The sequence below is a fragment of the Lontra canadensis genome, unplaced genomic scaffold (genome assembly GCF_010015895.1).
Source record: "Lontra canadensis isolate GAN:19392208 unplaced genomic scaffold, GSC_riverotter_1.0 scaffold41, whole genome shotgun sequence".
NCBI classification, from domain to species: domain Eukaryota; kingdom Metazoa; phylum Chordata; class Mammalia; order Carnivora; family Mustelidae; genus Lontra; species Lontra canadensis.
In genome coordinates, this window is record NW_022631035.1 from 1175276 (window position 1) to 1190712 (window position 15437).

Consider the following 15437-nt stretch of genomic DNA (forward strand, 5'->3'; position numbering starts at 1 on the left):
GAGCTGAAGAATCTGCCTGTGCTGCTCTTCTCGAAGCGCCTGGTGTTGCTCGGGGAAGGGAGACGTTTGGCTCTAAGTTTCGGTGGCCCAGATGCTGAAAGACGCAGGTGTTAGTCTCCGTCAGATCAGGAACTTACTAGTCTGTGCAGTAACCGCCTTGTTTCATTTGCGACAGATAATTCGTGTCCAGTCCCCGGACGGGGTGAAGCGGATCACAGCCACCAAGAGAGAGACAGCGGCAGCATTTTTGAAAAAGGTAAGCGGTGGCCTGGGTATTTGCGCTTCCATCCTCCCCTGCTGCTCCCTCCCTATCTGTACCCGGCCCTGACTCTGCCCCTCCCGGCCCTGACTCTGCCCCTCCCGGTTGCCCGTCTCTCTGACTCGCTTCTGCCCCACAACTGGATTGCTCCAGGGCACACTGCATCACTGACCACGGCTTACTGCCACGGTGGCCGGGAAGAGCCCAAGGGTGCGTGTAAAAGTATTCCACAAGACTAGTACTTCGGAGAGTGAAGAATTGGAAAGATTGGAGGGTGAAAGACTTGAATTGTCTGTTAAAGGAAAACTTAAAAACATGTACAGAATAATTCCCACTTTTTTTTTTTTTTTAATTTAAAGATTTTACCTATTCATTTGAGAGACAGACAGAGAGAGCAGGTGAGCAGGGGAGAGAGGCGGAGGCAGAGGGAGAAGCAGACTGCAGACTCCTCGCTGAGCTGAAGGCAGACACCTAACCCTCTGAGCCACCCATGCGCCCCAGTCCCACTTTATTAGAAAATCAGAGGCACAGGGGGCGCCTGGGTGCCTCAGTTAGTTACGTGTCTGACTCTTGATCTCAGCTCAGGTCATGATCTCAGGGTCCAGGCATCGAGCCCCACTTCAGGCTCCCTGGTTCGCACAGAGTCTGCTTCTCTCCTTTTTCCTCTTTCTCTCTCTCAAATAAATAAATAAAAGAAAGTGAGAGCCACGTACATAGACCAGTTATGCGTTTATAGAATGCAAATGTGGAAGCACCGCCAGACTTCAAGAGGGTAACCCTGGGAGGAGAGGCCTGCGGTAAGGGGTGGCTTGTGGTTGATGCTTCACGGCAGGCGTGAGCAGACTGTGGCCCATGGGACGACCTCCTGTTCTCCTTCCCCTTGGTGTGCAGATTTCCTTTCCCTGACTTCCTTTTTTTTAAAGATTTTATTTATTTACTTAGTCACAGGAGCAGGGGGAGGGGCAGAGGGAGAGAGGGGGGAGAACGAGTCTCCAGCAGACTCTGAGTTAAGCGTGGAGCCCATGTGGGGCTCAGTCCCTTGACCCTGAGATCATGACCTGAGCTGAAACCAAGAGTTGGTTGCTTAACTGACTCAGCCACTCAGGTGCCCCTGTTACTGTAAATAAAGTTTTTTTTTTTTTAATTATTAAATTTTATTTATTTTTTTAAAGAATTTTATTTATTTATTTGACAGAGAGATCACAAGCAGGCAGAGAGGCAGGCAGAGAGAGAAGAGGAAGGAGGCTCCCTGCTGAGCAGAGAGCCCGAGGCAGGGCTCGATCCCAGGACCCCGGGATCATGACCTGAGCCGAAGGCAGAGGCTTAACCCACTGAGCCACCCAAGCGCCCTTGGTTTTTTTTTTTTTTTTTTTTTTTAAGATTTTATTTATTTGATAGAGATCACAGGTAGGCAGAGAGGCAGGCAGAGAGATGGTGGGAAGCAGGCTCCCTGCTGAGCAGAGAGCCTGATGCGGGGCTTGATCCCAGGACCCTGGGATCATGACCTGAGCCGAAGGCAGAGCCTTAACCCTCTGAGGCACCTGGGTGCCCCTGACAGGGAAATTTCTTAAACTTAAATTTGTAATGACCATGTAGGAATATGATTTTGTTTTTAACTTGAGGCGTTTGTGCTTGATACCAAATGTAGAGTTGTCAAACAGGTTAAATTCAGAAGGTTTCCGAGATAACAGCGTGACCTTGTAGTTCTCACTTTTATTTGCACCAGTAGCATTCCTAACATGCTTGTATTTCCTCCCGGACAGTTCATGGCTGCCTCGTCCAGGGAGACACAGAGTGACAGGCAGTCACTGGGAGGGTTGAGGTTGGGGGTTTAGTTTGTTTTGTTTTTTAAATAAGTCTTTTTTTTTTTTTTTTTTTTGATTTTTTGATTTTTTTTTTTTTTATTTTTTTATTTGTCAGGGACAGAGGGAGAGAGAGTGAGCGAGCACAGGCAGACAGAGAAGCAGGCAGAGGCAGAGGGAGAAGCAGGCTCCCTGCCGAGCAAGGAGCCGGATGTGGGACTCCATCCCAGGACGCTGGGATCATGACCTGAGCCGAAAGCAGCCGCTTAACCAACTGAGCCACCCAGGCGTCCCTAGTTTGTTTTGTTTTTAAAGATTTTATTTATTTACTTCTCAGGGCAAGAGAGGGCACAAGCAGGGGTGCAGCAGGCGGAGGGAAAAGCAGGCTCCCCATTGAGCAAGGACCCCTGGATCATGACCCTGAGCCCAAGGCAGACGCTTCACTGACTGAGCCCCCCAGGCGCCCCTGTAGTTTGGTTTTGGCCCCTTGGTCTCTGGAGCCGTCACCACCGCAGTAACGAGTGCTTAGAGGAGGTGAATGCTCACAAACAAACGTGTATTACTCTGGAATAGTTTCCCCTCAAATGAAGATCCTTTCTTCTGATTATTGGGATAATATGCATTAATTCTGAAAGGCTGAAACAATTCAGAAAAGTATAAAAAGTAAGAATCATTTGAAATTTCACCACTCAAAAGTAACTGTTAACATGGCATGTTTTGGGGTGTCTCGGTGGCTCAGTCGGTGAAGCGTCCAAGCCTTCAGCTCAGGTCCTGCTCCCGGGGTCCTGGGATCGAGTTCCGCGTCGGGCTCCTTGCTCGGAGGGGAGCCTGCTCTCCCTCTGCCTGCCGCCTCCCCTGCTTCTGCCATGCACGCTCTCCGACAAATAAGTAAATAAGCTCTTTAAAAAAAAACCCAAACCATAGCATGTCTTTAGTGCCCGCGTGTTCGTACACGCATACTTACGCCAAAGTGGGATTGTGCTGTGCCGTGAACGTACTTCATCAAATCTAAGACGTGATTGAGTTTAAGAAGCCATGTTTATGTACGATTAGGAAAGAAAAAAAGACTTTCACACCTGCTTTCCTTTGTCATTTAGATTTTATGCTTACGTACAGTTTTTTTAGACTTATTTAGAAATTTATTTTAATCACGTGTTGTTCTTATGCATACATGAGAAGGAAAGTCTAAGTGAAATCAGTTGGGTACCATCTCCCAAACGTGTCACAGTCAGAGTCTGGCTGCTCTGAGCCGGTTTTCGCTCTGGCTGGCGCTATGCTCGTCCCCGCAGAGTCCTCAGTCAGGAGGCTCGGTGCCAGCCGCAGACACCTGTTCTGCAGGGGCACGTGCTGGGTTTCTCTCTGGGTTACTAGCAGGGCATGACAGCCCTAAATCCTCCCATTTTTTTCTTGACTGATCATTAAGTGGCTTGTTTGACAGAAATGTTGAGGGATGACAGTTGTCCAGCTGTGCTGTGTGGATGACAGGTTTCCAGGAGCCCAGGCAGTCACCTGTATGTCCTGCGGCCCCACAGGCGGGCACTGGGGCACGTATTCTTCCCAAGGTGCCTCTTTTCCAGGGGTGTTCGGATCATTTGTGGTCCTGGTGTTTTTTACTTGACGATAAATTAAGGAATGGTTTTAGGTCAATAAATAGAGATTTGTATCGTTTTAAAAATAACACATAACAGGGGAGCCTGGGTATCTTACTTGGTAAGCGTCCTGTTCACGACTCAGGCTCAGCTCGTGATCTCAGGCTTGTGAGTTTGAGCCCTGAGTTGGGGTCCAAGAGGGTGTGGAGTCGGCTTGAGATCTGTGCCTTTCCCTCTGCCGCCCCCCACCCCCACCCCGTTCGCGCTGTCATCCGTGCACGTGCTCACTTGCTCTTTTTCCCAGAAGAAAGAAAGAACACGTGACGGGGTGCCAGGCTGGCTTAGTCAGTAGAGGGTGTGACTCTTGGTCTTGGGATGGTGGGTTCGAGCCCCACATTGGGTGTAGAGATTATTTAAAATTAAAAAAAAATGTATAACATAAAATTTGTCCTCGAAACCAATTTTTTTTTTCAAAGATTTTATTTATTTGAGAGAGAGCATGAGAGGGGAGAAGGTTGGAGGGAGAAACAGGCTCTCCGTGGAGCTGCGAGCCTGATGTGGGACTTGATCCCAGGACTCTGGGATCATGACCTGAGCCGAAAGCAGTTGCTTAACCCACTGAGCCACCCAGGCGCCCCGAAACCAATTTTTAAAGTAATGTGTATACTCACCGTGAGGCTTGAAGTCGTGACCCTGAGATCGAGAGTTGCTTCTCTACCTGAGCCAGCCGGGCGCCCTTGGCCTAAACCGTCTCTGCGTCCGCGGTTCCGTCGTGTGAGGTAATTCACGTGCAGTCGTTACGACCATCCAGTGCCCGAACTTCTTCATCTTGCGGATCTGAAACTGTGTGTGTTAAACAGCAGCGCCCCCTTTCCCCCGCCCCAGACCGTGGTTTCTGCCATCCCGTTTTGTGTCTTCCGGCATCTTCCTACCCGGGTCGCTCTTCGTCAGAAGTTAGTAACAGGCTGTGGGTGCGCACGGGGCTCCGACGAGGCTGCGGACCGCTGCGGACGCGGCTGGCTCAGCTCGCTGTTCTGCACCCTGAGCGCCTCCATCCTGCTTTCCCGAGCGGCGTTCAGCCCCCCCGGGCGCTGCCGTTCGCGGTGGGAGGCGGTGGAGGCTGCCGGAGCTGCCTCACAGGGTCCGAGAGTCGCCGGTTGTCTTGAGGCCGCCCAGCGCCGCTCCTGCCGCGGCTCCTCAGACCGCGAGCCTCCCTGGACGGCTCCTCCGGGCTGTCTCGCTCAGCAGCAGCACCCCTGCCTCGGGTCGCTGTCGGGCTGCTGCTGTCCCTCCCCTGCTCGGGCTGGAGGATGGCTCTAGCCTGTCCTAATTGACCTCTGCCGTCTGTGACCTCCTTTCTCCTTTTTTTTTTTTTTTTAACCGTGAAGTAAACTACATACTAAGAAACGCTTGGCAAATACGGACAAATGACTGATGGTGAAGGAGGGGTGCGGCCGGTGCTGCAGGGTCAGCGGCCTTCCCCGCGCCCTGACGCCTCCGGCGCTGATGGGGACGGCTTCCCCCTTTCCTGCAAAGTTGTGCCACTTCAGCGTGTGCTCCTAGACCCTAAACTGTAGTTCTGCTTGTTTTTGAATTTGACATACGTGGGTCCTGCTGTGCGTTCCTTCTCGTCTCCTCCAGTTATGAGCGTGGTAATTTTACTCCGCACGCGCTTCTGGTTTTCCGACATCAGTTTTACACACAGTTCACCTCAGGTGTGAATATAACATCTTTAAGATTTTAAAGATCTATTTATTTGTTTGAGAGAGAGCGAGAGACCGAGAGAGTGTGCTGCGGTGGGGGTGGGGGCGCGGACGGAGAGGGAGAGAGTCTTAGACTCTGCGGGGCTCAAGGTCATGACCCTGAGATCATGCCCTGAACTGACGTCAAGAGTCAGGCACTCAGGTGACCCAAGCGCCCGGTTGTTAAGATTTTAACGATGCTTTTATGAGACTCTGATAAACTTTTTTTTAAGTGGTTGGTCCCCTGTGTTAGATTTCTGTATCTTTAGATAAAGGACTCAAAAGTTCAGGAGCGCCTGTGGGGCTCAGTCGTTAAGCATCTTCCTTCCACTCAGGTCATGATCTGGGGTCCTGGGATCGAGCCCCGTGTTGGGCTCCCTGCTCAGCGGGAAACCTGCTTCTCCGTCTCTCACTGTGTCTCTCTCTGTCGAATGAACAAATTATTTAAAAAGAAAAAAAACCAAACTCAAAAGTTCACAGAAGCAGTTATGTTCATGGGAGTAGCACAACCGGCGATACATCTGTTTCTGCGTCTCAGAGGTGGGGCTCCACATGGGTCGCACTACTGCTGCCTCGTAGTTGAAAAGGCACTTGGAGGCGCCTGGGCGGTGCAGTCGGTCAAGTGGCTGCCTCTGCTTTCGGCTCAGGTCACCATCTCCTGGTCGGGAGACTGAGCCCAGCATTGGGCTCTGCGATCGGCGTGGAATCTGCTGGAGGTTCTCTCTCCCTCTGCCCCTTCCCCATGCCCTCGCGTGCACTCTAAGATAAATAAACAAATCTTAAAAATAAAAAAAGCTCGATCTCCGTCCTTATGGGGAGTATAAACGCTGGTCATGCGGTCCCAGGGGACTTACCTTTATACAGAGGGCTGGCTCCACAACAGCCCTGCCCATTTTGGAAACTCCTTTTCATCCTGGGAGTAGCGTGGTAGCTTTCAGGAAGCGCACACGCGTGGCGAAAGCTTTCTCGTTTTGGAAATAGCTTGGAGGGTGTTGGGTACAGAGAAGCATGGTGGGTTTGCGGAACAGCTGCCACCGTTGGTTAATTTCAGTTTATATCTAAGCTATTGCAGAGAAGAGTCAAAGTCACTATTTTTAGTCTTTTGTCTTAACTTTTATTGCAGTTGGGAATATAAATTTCATGGTCTTAATTTGCTGATGCTTTCTTTTTTTAATTTTTAATTTTATTATTTTTTTAATTTTTTAAAATTTTATTTATTTATTTGACAGATCACAAGCAGGCAGAGAGGCAGGCAGAGGGAGAGGGGGAAGCAGGCTCCCTGCTGAGCAGAGAGCCTGACGCGGGGCTCGATCCCAGGACCCTGAGACCATGACCTGAGCCGAAGGCAGAGGCTTAACCCACTGAGCCACCCAGGCGCCCCTCTTTTTTTTTTTTTAAATATTTTATTTATTTATTTGACAGAGACCGCAAGCAGGCAAAGAGGCAGGCAGGGGGCAAGGGGAAGCAGGCTTCCTGCTGAGCAGAGAGCCTGATGTGGGACTCCATCCCAGGACCCTGAGACCATGACCTGAGCCGAAGGCAAGGCTTAACCCACCGATCCACCCAGGTGCCCTCGCTTTTTTTGATTAAAAAAAAATTTATTTGACACAGAGAGGTACAGCAGGAGGGAACACAGGCAGGGGAATGGAGAGGGAGAAGCAGGCTTCCTGCCGAGGAGGGAGATAGACGCGGGGCTCGATCCCAGGACTCCACGATCAAGACCTGAGCCAAAGGCAGACGCCTACTGACTGAGCCCCTCCCGGTGCCCCTTAAGGACCATTTCTTATTATCACTTTGAGAATTTCAGAATGACAAGATGGAGTTACTTGTAATTCATGTATTTAAAATCTGTAGGAAATGAGATTAGTATGTAAAGCTAATCATTAAATGAAGTCTTTTTTCTCATAGTGAGTAAGTAGTAGGTTTTACCAATAATTCCATGTTAAAGGAGAAGTTGGCTGAAAAGGAGCAGGTCGGACTAGGCAGAAATGGTATTTCGCTGACTCAGGGAAATACGCAGAGCTCCTCTCTGACCTGCACTGTCTCCGTCAAAATTCTCGTGGCAGCCCCCCTTAATTTGTTTCTCTGTTAATGATTCAAACGTAGTTGACGGCGGTTCTCTTTTGAAAACCAGTCACAGGACATTCAACGTGATGGTTTCAGATTGTGTGTTCGAGAGCTCTCGCCCTAGTCTCCCTCTTACGTGTCCTTCCGGTATTTTCTCTGGGTCTGACGCTATCTGGTGTCCCAGTCTTCAGCCTGGAGTTCCTGGCGAGGGGGCTTGCTGCTGACCCCTCAGGTTTTGCTGGCCCGACAGCATTTTCATTTCGCGTTCGTAGGCAGAGGGTGTTTTTGCCAGATACAGAAATCTGAGTTGACGGATTTTTATTCCCTCTCAGCACTTCGAAGGTGTCATTCTGTTGTCCTCTGGTCTCCATTGATCTCCGGCTGTCAGCGGTATGACCCTGACGCAGGCACCGAGCGACCGTTTTTTATGTGCCCTGCTCGGGGGGTGCTGAACCTTCTGGATTTGTTACTCTGCTTGTCATCACCTTCACGGTTTTCAGCCATTCGTTCTTCAAGTGCTTTTCAGCCCTTTCCTTATTTTATTGTCCTTAGGATCGTTTGATGTCGTCCTAGGAGTTCATCAGGTTCTCGTCATTTGTCTTTAAAATCTCCGTCTTCAGACGGTGCGGATTCTTGAAGTTTGTCTGCAGGCTGATCGCCTCCTCCTGCTGCGTCTCCCGTCTGCTGACCGGCCCGTCCAGCGTTTCCCGTTTCAGTTGCTGTTTTCTGTTCTAGAACTTCCATTTCCTTCCACTTGATTATTTGGTTCTCTGCTGAGACTCCTGGTCTCTCCGCGCATTTGCCTCTGCTCTGTTGAGCCCCGAGCGTTGAGGTACAACTTGGCCTGCTCTCCTGGCCCCCGACTCCAGTGCTGCCGGGCTGCTGATGCCTTGCCGGGCACCCCCTCGGTCTCGGCTTTAAAGGGAAGGCCTGTCTTTTCCTTCACCCTCTCCGTGCCTCCTTGCCGGTGTGGTCTTCCTCCCGCCCCCCCAGTTCTCAGGCCAGAAGTCTGAACCCCGCGCTGATGCCCTTCCTTGCCCTCACCCCGTTCTGCCCCATTCCCACGTGAGCACGGGCTGTTGACTGTGATAGTTGGAAGGTGTGCTTCTCCCTCCATCTCCATTGTCCTGGCCTTGACTGAGCCCGGCTCCTCTGGGCCGGGCAGCCGGCTCTCCTGTTTCCTCTTCCCACCTCCAGCAGAGTGTCCGTGAGAAGAAAGCCTCACGGCTTGGCCACCCCTGCTCTCAGCTCCTGTGGCTTCCACGGCTCCTGGGCTGGAATACAGAGTCCTCCGAGCCCACATGGTCTCATCTGCCTTGCCATGCTTGTCTCTTAACGCTTCCTTCTTGCCTGCCGGGCTCTGGCCTGACTGGCCTCTCTTCCCCACCTCTCAGCCCTCGTGCTTCTCCTCTTGCCCGCACTGTTCTTTCTCAGCTCTGTGAGTACAGCCGTAGTCCCTTCCCCTGGGGTTCTGCTCAGACGTGTTCCTCAGAGGCCTTGTCTGTCCTGCTGCCTGGGGTGGCCTCTCCTCTGCTGCCCTTTCTTCCTTTCTTACCTCCTGCTAGTCCGCACCTGTGGTTCTCGTCTCTTAGCTTTCTCCCCGCTTTGATGCTAAGGTCCTCAATGGCAGGAACCTGGTCTGTATTCATTCATTGTTGTGTTCTGAGCATCCAGAATGGAGCTGGCCCTTGGGAGTGCTTACTGTTTGGGAGGTCAGGGAGCGAGCGTTTGCAGCCCCTGGTGCAGGGCCTGGTGTGGGAGCTCATGGTCAGCACTGACTGGGAGGCACCATTCTTCACCTCTGTTTTTCTTCTCTTAGGTTTCAAAATTGGATTTTTTTTTCTTTTTTCCTTTTTTTTTTTTAGATTTATTTATTTGAAAGAGAGAACATGAGCAGGAGAATGGGTAGAGGGAGAAGCAGGCTCCCCATTGAGCAGGGAGCCCACCACAGGACTCGATCCCAGGACCCAGAGATCATGACCCGAGCCGAAGGCAGACGCTTCACTGACTGAGCCCCCAAGGCACCCCTGGAACTGGGTTTTTACAATTGATTTCAAAAGTAGAAGTTAAACTTGCCAGGTGTAGCCGTGACTTTTGCTTGCCTCAGGCTCTTAGATGTGTCCTGTAGCCTTCTCATTTTCACAGAGCTTTGCTTCTGTTTGGCCACTTTTCTCATTTTACTTGACATCCGTGTGGGCAGTACGAATTCCTCACAGAGACCAAAATCACAAGAGGAATTTGGTTCCTGAGGACCAGGTCTAAATTTAGTGAGCGTTGTTCTAGTATCATCTGGTGCATGTGTGGCCAGAGTAGTGATACTCAAATATTTGTTTCAACATGTGTTTTTTGGGGCTTTGTTTTAGGTCGCAAAGGAGTTTGGTTTCCAAAATAACGGCTTCTCAGTTTACATCAATAGAAACAAGACTGGAGAGATAACAGCCTCGTCGACCAAATCCCTCAGTCTGCTCAAAATCCAGTAAGTGCTGGGAGGGGACGACGGAGTGGGAGGGGACGACCGCAGGGCCCACCGCCGCTGCTCGGCTCTGCCCGGCTTCCCCTCGATGCCACCGTGTTTCTTGGGGGATCGTCCGCTGTCACGCTGAACGTGCCGCTCCTTTCACGCCAGCCCGTGCACTCGCAGCCGGGGACGTGTGTCCCTGAGAGGAGAGGGTTCCGGGTTCCGGGGGTGGGCGCGCGCCGCTGCTGCACACCCCGCTCCTCTGCGGGGGACCTTGAACGGAGCTGCGTGTGGTCTACCCTGGGACTGCCGGCTGGCCGGGAGGGGCCGGTGCCCACACGACGTTTCTTGGTGGCGGGGCCCCCCGAGCTCCTCCGCGGCAGCCGGTCACGCTAGTGGCGTTTCCAGGAGGTCCAGCCGTCTGCCCGCAGCCGCTGCCCGCTCTCCTAGTCTCGAGGGTGTGCGGCCACCTCGCTCAGATGCGCGCTCCTGCCGCCAGCGTGGGGCCGAGCGATTGTGGCCCAGACGGCATGGCCTGCAGAGCCGGGGATGTTTACTGCTGGGCTCTTTACAGAAGAAGCTTCCTGACTCCTGTCTGACCTGTCTGGGCACAGCTGCTTGTGCATCCACGATTCCGGGCCCCAGTAGCGAGCCGGGAGCGCTCCTGTCGGGGCTGAGGCAGCGTGGCTGCTGTGGCCGCTGCGGGCTGCTTGGGCTGCGCTTGCTGGCGGCCGGCCCTGTGCCTGTTGACCTGTCTTGACCATCGCCGTGATCACTTTTAGGTTCACAGATTAGTACATCCAGGACAAATATGCAGTCTTAGCGTTTATTCATTTGCTTCTCAGCAAATACTTGTGGGCACCTTGCCTGTCTCTGTAATTAGTCAAAGCTTTTCGTTGTCGTCAATGTCGTCTGCTTTCCATGTGGCTGAGGTATATCCGTCCTTTCCTTGTAAAGAGCTTTTGCATCCTTTTTTTTTAAGATTTTATTTGACAGAGATCACAAGCAGGCAGAGAGGCAGTCAGAGAGAGAGGGGGAAGCAGGCTCCCCGCTGAGCAGAGAGCCCGATGCGGGGCTCGATCCCAGGACCCTGAGATCATGACCTGAGCCGAAGGCAGAGGCTTTAACCCACTGAGCCACCCAGGCGCCCCAAGAGCTTTTGTATCTTGAGAGTTATTTCTCCCAAGTGTTACGTGGCTCACTATCGTAGCTGAGCACTCGGTGCGGCGTGCCTGCACGAGTTGCTGACCCTCACTGGGGCTCGCCAGCCACGTCTGCAGGCGGGTGGCAGTGCCGCCTGGGTGTGGTTGCTGGGTGCCTGCACGTGCGAGCTTGCGGACTAGAGCGATCGCACGCACAAGCAGAGGCGGCCACAGACAACTCTGCGAGAACACCGTCTAGCGTTCGCGTCATGCCAGCGCTGACCCGGAGGGGTGGGACCGCAGAGGGGCAGGACGGCTCAGCCACCCGAGGTACACCCTTGAGCGCACCTTTCCAGTGCTTGTCGTCATACTTCTGGACCAGCTTGGGTCTGCACTTGAGGGCACGTGTCTGAAGGAGAGAGCGATGTTCCTCTCCTCGAGCTCGGGCTTGATCTCTGTCTACTTCCGGCTTCTCTGGTTGCGGCTCGTAAATGATCTTTTTTCCCCTCTGGCTGCTTTTAAGATTTTCTGTTTCTGTTGGGGACCTACAGTTTCTTTCTGGCTTTTCCAGGAGTGTGTTCCTGGTTTGTTTAATCCTACATGATGGATATTGTATTTTCTGTCCCTGCAGATCAGGTCTGGAAAATTTGTGGCCATTATCTCTTTAAATATCACTTCTCTCCAGTTCTCTTGTTGTTTCAGGGATTATATTTTTCAGTTTTAAAATATCTGACTTGATTTCTTTTCAAACTCAGCCGTTAGCTCCGTGTGCTTATGGGGGCTGCGTTGCTGTCATACTGGCCCTCCGGGCTTCCATTGAGGACCACTGGGCTCCTTGGGGCTCTGCCTTGGCCCGTCACACACCTCAGGGTGTCTGAGGTGGTCAGTCTCCCCAAGGTGGCATCAGAGCTGCCTGTGGATTGTCTGGCCTGACCGTATGAGGGGGATTCAGGAAGATTTACCCAAATCTGTGGCCCCTGCCACGCTCCTTCCCAGAGGTCCCTGTCCTTTTGGGTGGCCTCTCGCTTCTTGTGCTTTTTCCAGCCCGTTTTCATTGAACATTCTGTAGACGTTGATATTCCGTGTCTTGCAGCTCCAAAACTGGAATCCCGGCTGTCCAGTTCTGTTCCTGTGGCGTGTGCCCTCTCTTGAGTGTGGTCTCTGGCTTCTCTTGTGCATTTGAGAGCTTGTAATTGACCAGACCTGGTGGTGGGGAGGCCCTGGCAGGCCAGAGGGTTTTCTGCCGGGGAAGTTTGCGCTTGCTTCTGTTGGCCCGGGGGGCTCTGTGGACCTGCCACTCCCTCCAGTTAATTTTTGTCTTTGGGCTTCTGGAGCCGAGTAGCATCCCTGATTCTAGCCTGGAGGCCGGCAGAGCCGGCCTGTGGTCACAGACTCTGCGAGGTGGCTGTTCTCTCTACTGCAGTTTGGGGGCAGGAAGACAGGACTCCTCCTCGGTTCCTGTTTTCGGCTGGTGGTTCTTCCCAGCGGCTGAGACTGGCTTCACGTGGTGTTCCAGGCTCAGCGGCTGCTTCAGCTTAGGCAGGCTCACGGCCTCGCCGCCTGTCGCCCGGAGGAGGACCGTGGAAGCCAAGCTCAGGGCTCCTGTGGGGCATTGTTCTCTGGCCCTTCTTGTGGGCGCTCCTCTCGCCGTGTGGGCCCGTGGGGCGCTCCTTCCTTCATTAGAGCTTCGCGGTGCATGTTAGAGCACGTCCGCCCGACCTGGTGCAGCCCCCGAGCCGAGTATTGTGTAGCTGGAGGGTGTTCAGGAATGTCTGGTCCCTTGTGAGAAACAGGAGTTACAGTCTGGCAGTTTTTCTTCCTAAATTACGGAAGGAAAACGAGGAGAGAACAGGCCTAGGGAAGAGCTACAGCCACGCCTCTCCGTGTCCCGTGTCTGTGGTGTTCGCTCTCCAGGCCCGCTGCCTGCCGCCTTCGGTGGGTCGGGCCAGGGCCGCAGCAGGCCCCTCCGTGCGTGTCTCGCTGGCGGCAGTAAGTGCTAACGCGTGGCAGTGCTGCAGCTTCTCCTCCGGCCTGAGGTTGAATTTGGTGTTGTAGATCCTCTCCCTGGGCGCGGAGCCCACGTCGCTTCTGTCCAGCGCATGGAGGTGGGAGCATCTCACACCTTTGGGTCTCGTTGGTCTGGCTGCGCGAAGCGGGCCCTGCAGTGAGTCAGCCGTGTGAGTGAGCAGGAGAGAGCGTGACTTCATGGAAATGGTAGTAAATCCAGCGCTGCTGTTGGAACTGTGAATCGTGCAGCCTGTTTGGAAAGCAGCACATTGGCGACATCACAAACAAAACCTTCCGCCTAGCAGGGCCACTCCTGGAAATGCGCCCTGTAGAAGGAAAACCCACAGCTGCCTGTCCTCGAGCCTTTCCTTGAGTGCCGTTCTTGGTGGCAGAAGCCCGTGGGTAGCACGCGTGGCCGTCAGCGTGGGAACGCGTGTGTGAGTGACGAGTCGGGCTTGTCGGGAGCATGGTGCCACCATGAGAAGCAGTGATTAGACCCAGACCCCGTGTTGCCGGGGGGGATCCGGAGCGAGGTATTGTTGAATGAGAAAAGCAGGTGCAAACTGTGTGTCTACGACAGTCTCGTGTTTGTCAAGCAGTGTCACACGACGTCTGCGTACTCGTGTGGGGGGTGCATGTGAGCGCAGGGGGAGAGGCGGAGGCTGTGTACCAGGTAGATGGCACGTCGGGCCCTTGAATGGTGACGGTAAGGGGTGAGCAAGAAGCGGGAGCAAGTCCCTGAATGAGAAGCAGGAAGAAGGCCGCCCCCAGGTCGAGTGTGTTTGTTGTGGCTCCACTTCATCCGTGCAGAGTGCAGTGGGCACACGGATGTTTTACAGTCGCCGAAGACAGTCACAGTTGCAGAGAACCTGCTCTGACCTTTAGAACATTCGGGAGCGTAGGAGAGATGCAAAGGGGGAATTCTAGCCTTTGACAATTCGAGGTCTCAGCTGAGATGTTGGCGTTTGCCTCTCAGATGTTAGAGGCCCTCCCGTGAGGGTGAGCAGCCCTTCCGTGCAGCCCAGGCTGTGGGAGGATAGAAAGCCCTGCCCTGTGTTTGTCGTCCGGCAGGCACGGAGACCTGCTGTTCCTGTTTCCCTCCGGCCTCGCTGGGCCCTCCTCGGAGATGGAGACGTCGGCCCCGCTGGGGCTGAAGGCCTGCGGTGCTCCCAGCGTGGTGGAGGACGAGATCGACCAGTACCTCAGCAAGCAGGACGGGAAGATTTACAGAAGCCGAGACCCGCAGCTGTAAGTGTCTGTGGGGCCCCGTCCCAGCTGTGCTGCCTTAGTGGCTCAGGAGGTGAGATGTTTGTAGCGCGCCGTATCTGCTGAAGGAACACGAGTTCTCAGTTTGATCACCTCCTTTCAGATAAAATTTCACTTCATGTTATTTTTCAAGCTTTTTCTTGTTGCATGAAGCTCCGTGTTTGTGCCACGCGTCCTTTCCGAAGCTCTCAGGTGTTTGGAACTAAGATTTGAAAGAAGGGAACTGAAACCAGACCTTGCCCTCGCTGCAGTCCTGATGCTCCCCCCGCCGTGCAGCGTGCTGGGCCTCAGCGCGTGTGCGGGGCCGGGAGTGGGGAAGCAGGGAAGGGGGGGATGCTGGGCACCGAGCAGTGCAGGGTGTAGCTCGGGCCGTCGTGCTGGATACAGTCGGGAAACGTCAGCATCGTGCACACAGCGCCTCCTTCCCATTCTTTCCAGTGGACGCTTCGTGCGCAACATGCTGGTCCTCGAATGTTTACCCTCCGCCTAGACTTTGTGGAACGGTTATGCTCAGCTCCGTTTATGTATTGGTGGTCTTTTGTTGTTCTCTTTATTTTTTAAAAAAGTTTTATGGACACCTGGGGGGCTCAGTTGGTTAAGCATCTGCCTTTGGGTCAGGTCATGATCCCAGAGTCCTGGGATTGAGCCCCACGTCAGGCTTCCTGCTGTGCAGGAAGCCTGCTTCTCCCTCTCTCTGCCACTCCCCTACTTGTACTCTGTCTCTCTAAAAAATAAGAAAAATCTTTAAGGGGCGCCTGGGTGGCTCAGTGGGTTAAGCCGCTGCCTTTGGCTCAGGTCATGATCTCGGAGTCCTGGGATCCAGCCCCGCATCGGGCTCTCTGCTCAGCGGGGAGCCTGCTTCCTCCTCTCTCTCTGCCTGCCTCTCTGCCTACTTGTGATCTCTGTCTGTCGAATAAATAAATAAAATCTTAAAAAAAAAAAAAAGAAAGAAAAATCTTTAAAAACAATTTTAAATTTTTTAAAGACTTCTTTGTCTTAGAGAGAGGGCGCACACGGTGCATGTTGAGGGGAGGGGCGGAGGGAGAGAGAATCTGGAGCGGACCCCCCCAGTGACCGTGGAGGGGGGTGCAGGGCTTGATCCCGT

At 53.2% G+C, this 15437-nt stretch overlaps 1 protein-coding gene across 1 annotated transcript in view; it reads left to right on the forward strand.

The window, feature by feature from the left end:
- The window catches only part of NPLOC4 (NPL4 homolog, ubiquitin recognition factor), a 56996-nt gene that overhangs the window by 3839 nt on the left and 37720 nt on the right, over window positions 1–15437 (forward strand). The window contains exons 2-4 of the mRNA XM_032870399.1: window positions 176–256; window positions 9823–9935; window positions 14138–14314. Of these exons, the coding sequence (XP_032726290.1) occupies window positions 176–256; window positions 9823–9935; window positions 14138–14314 (371 nt within the window). The remainder of the gene's footprint in view (window positions 1–175; window positions 257–9822; window positions 9936–14137; window positions 14315–15437) is intronic.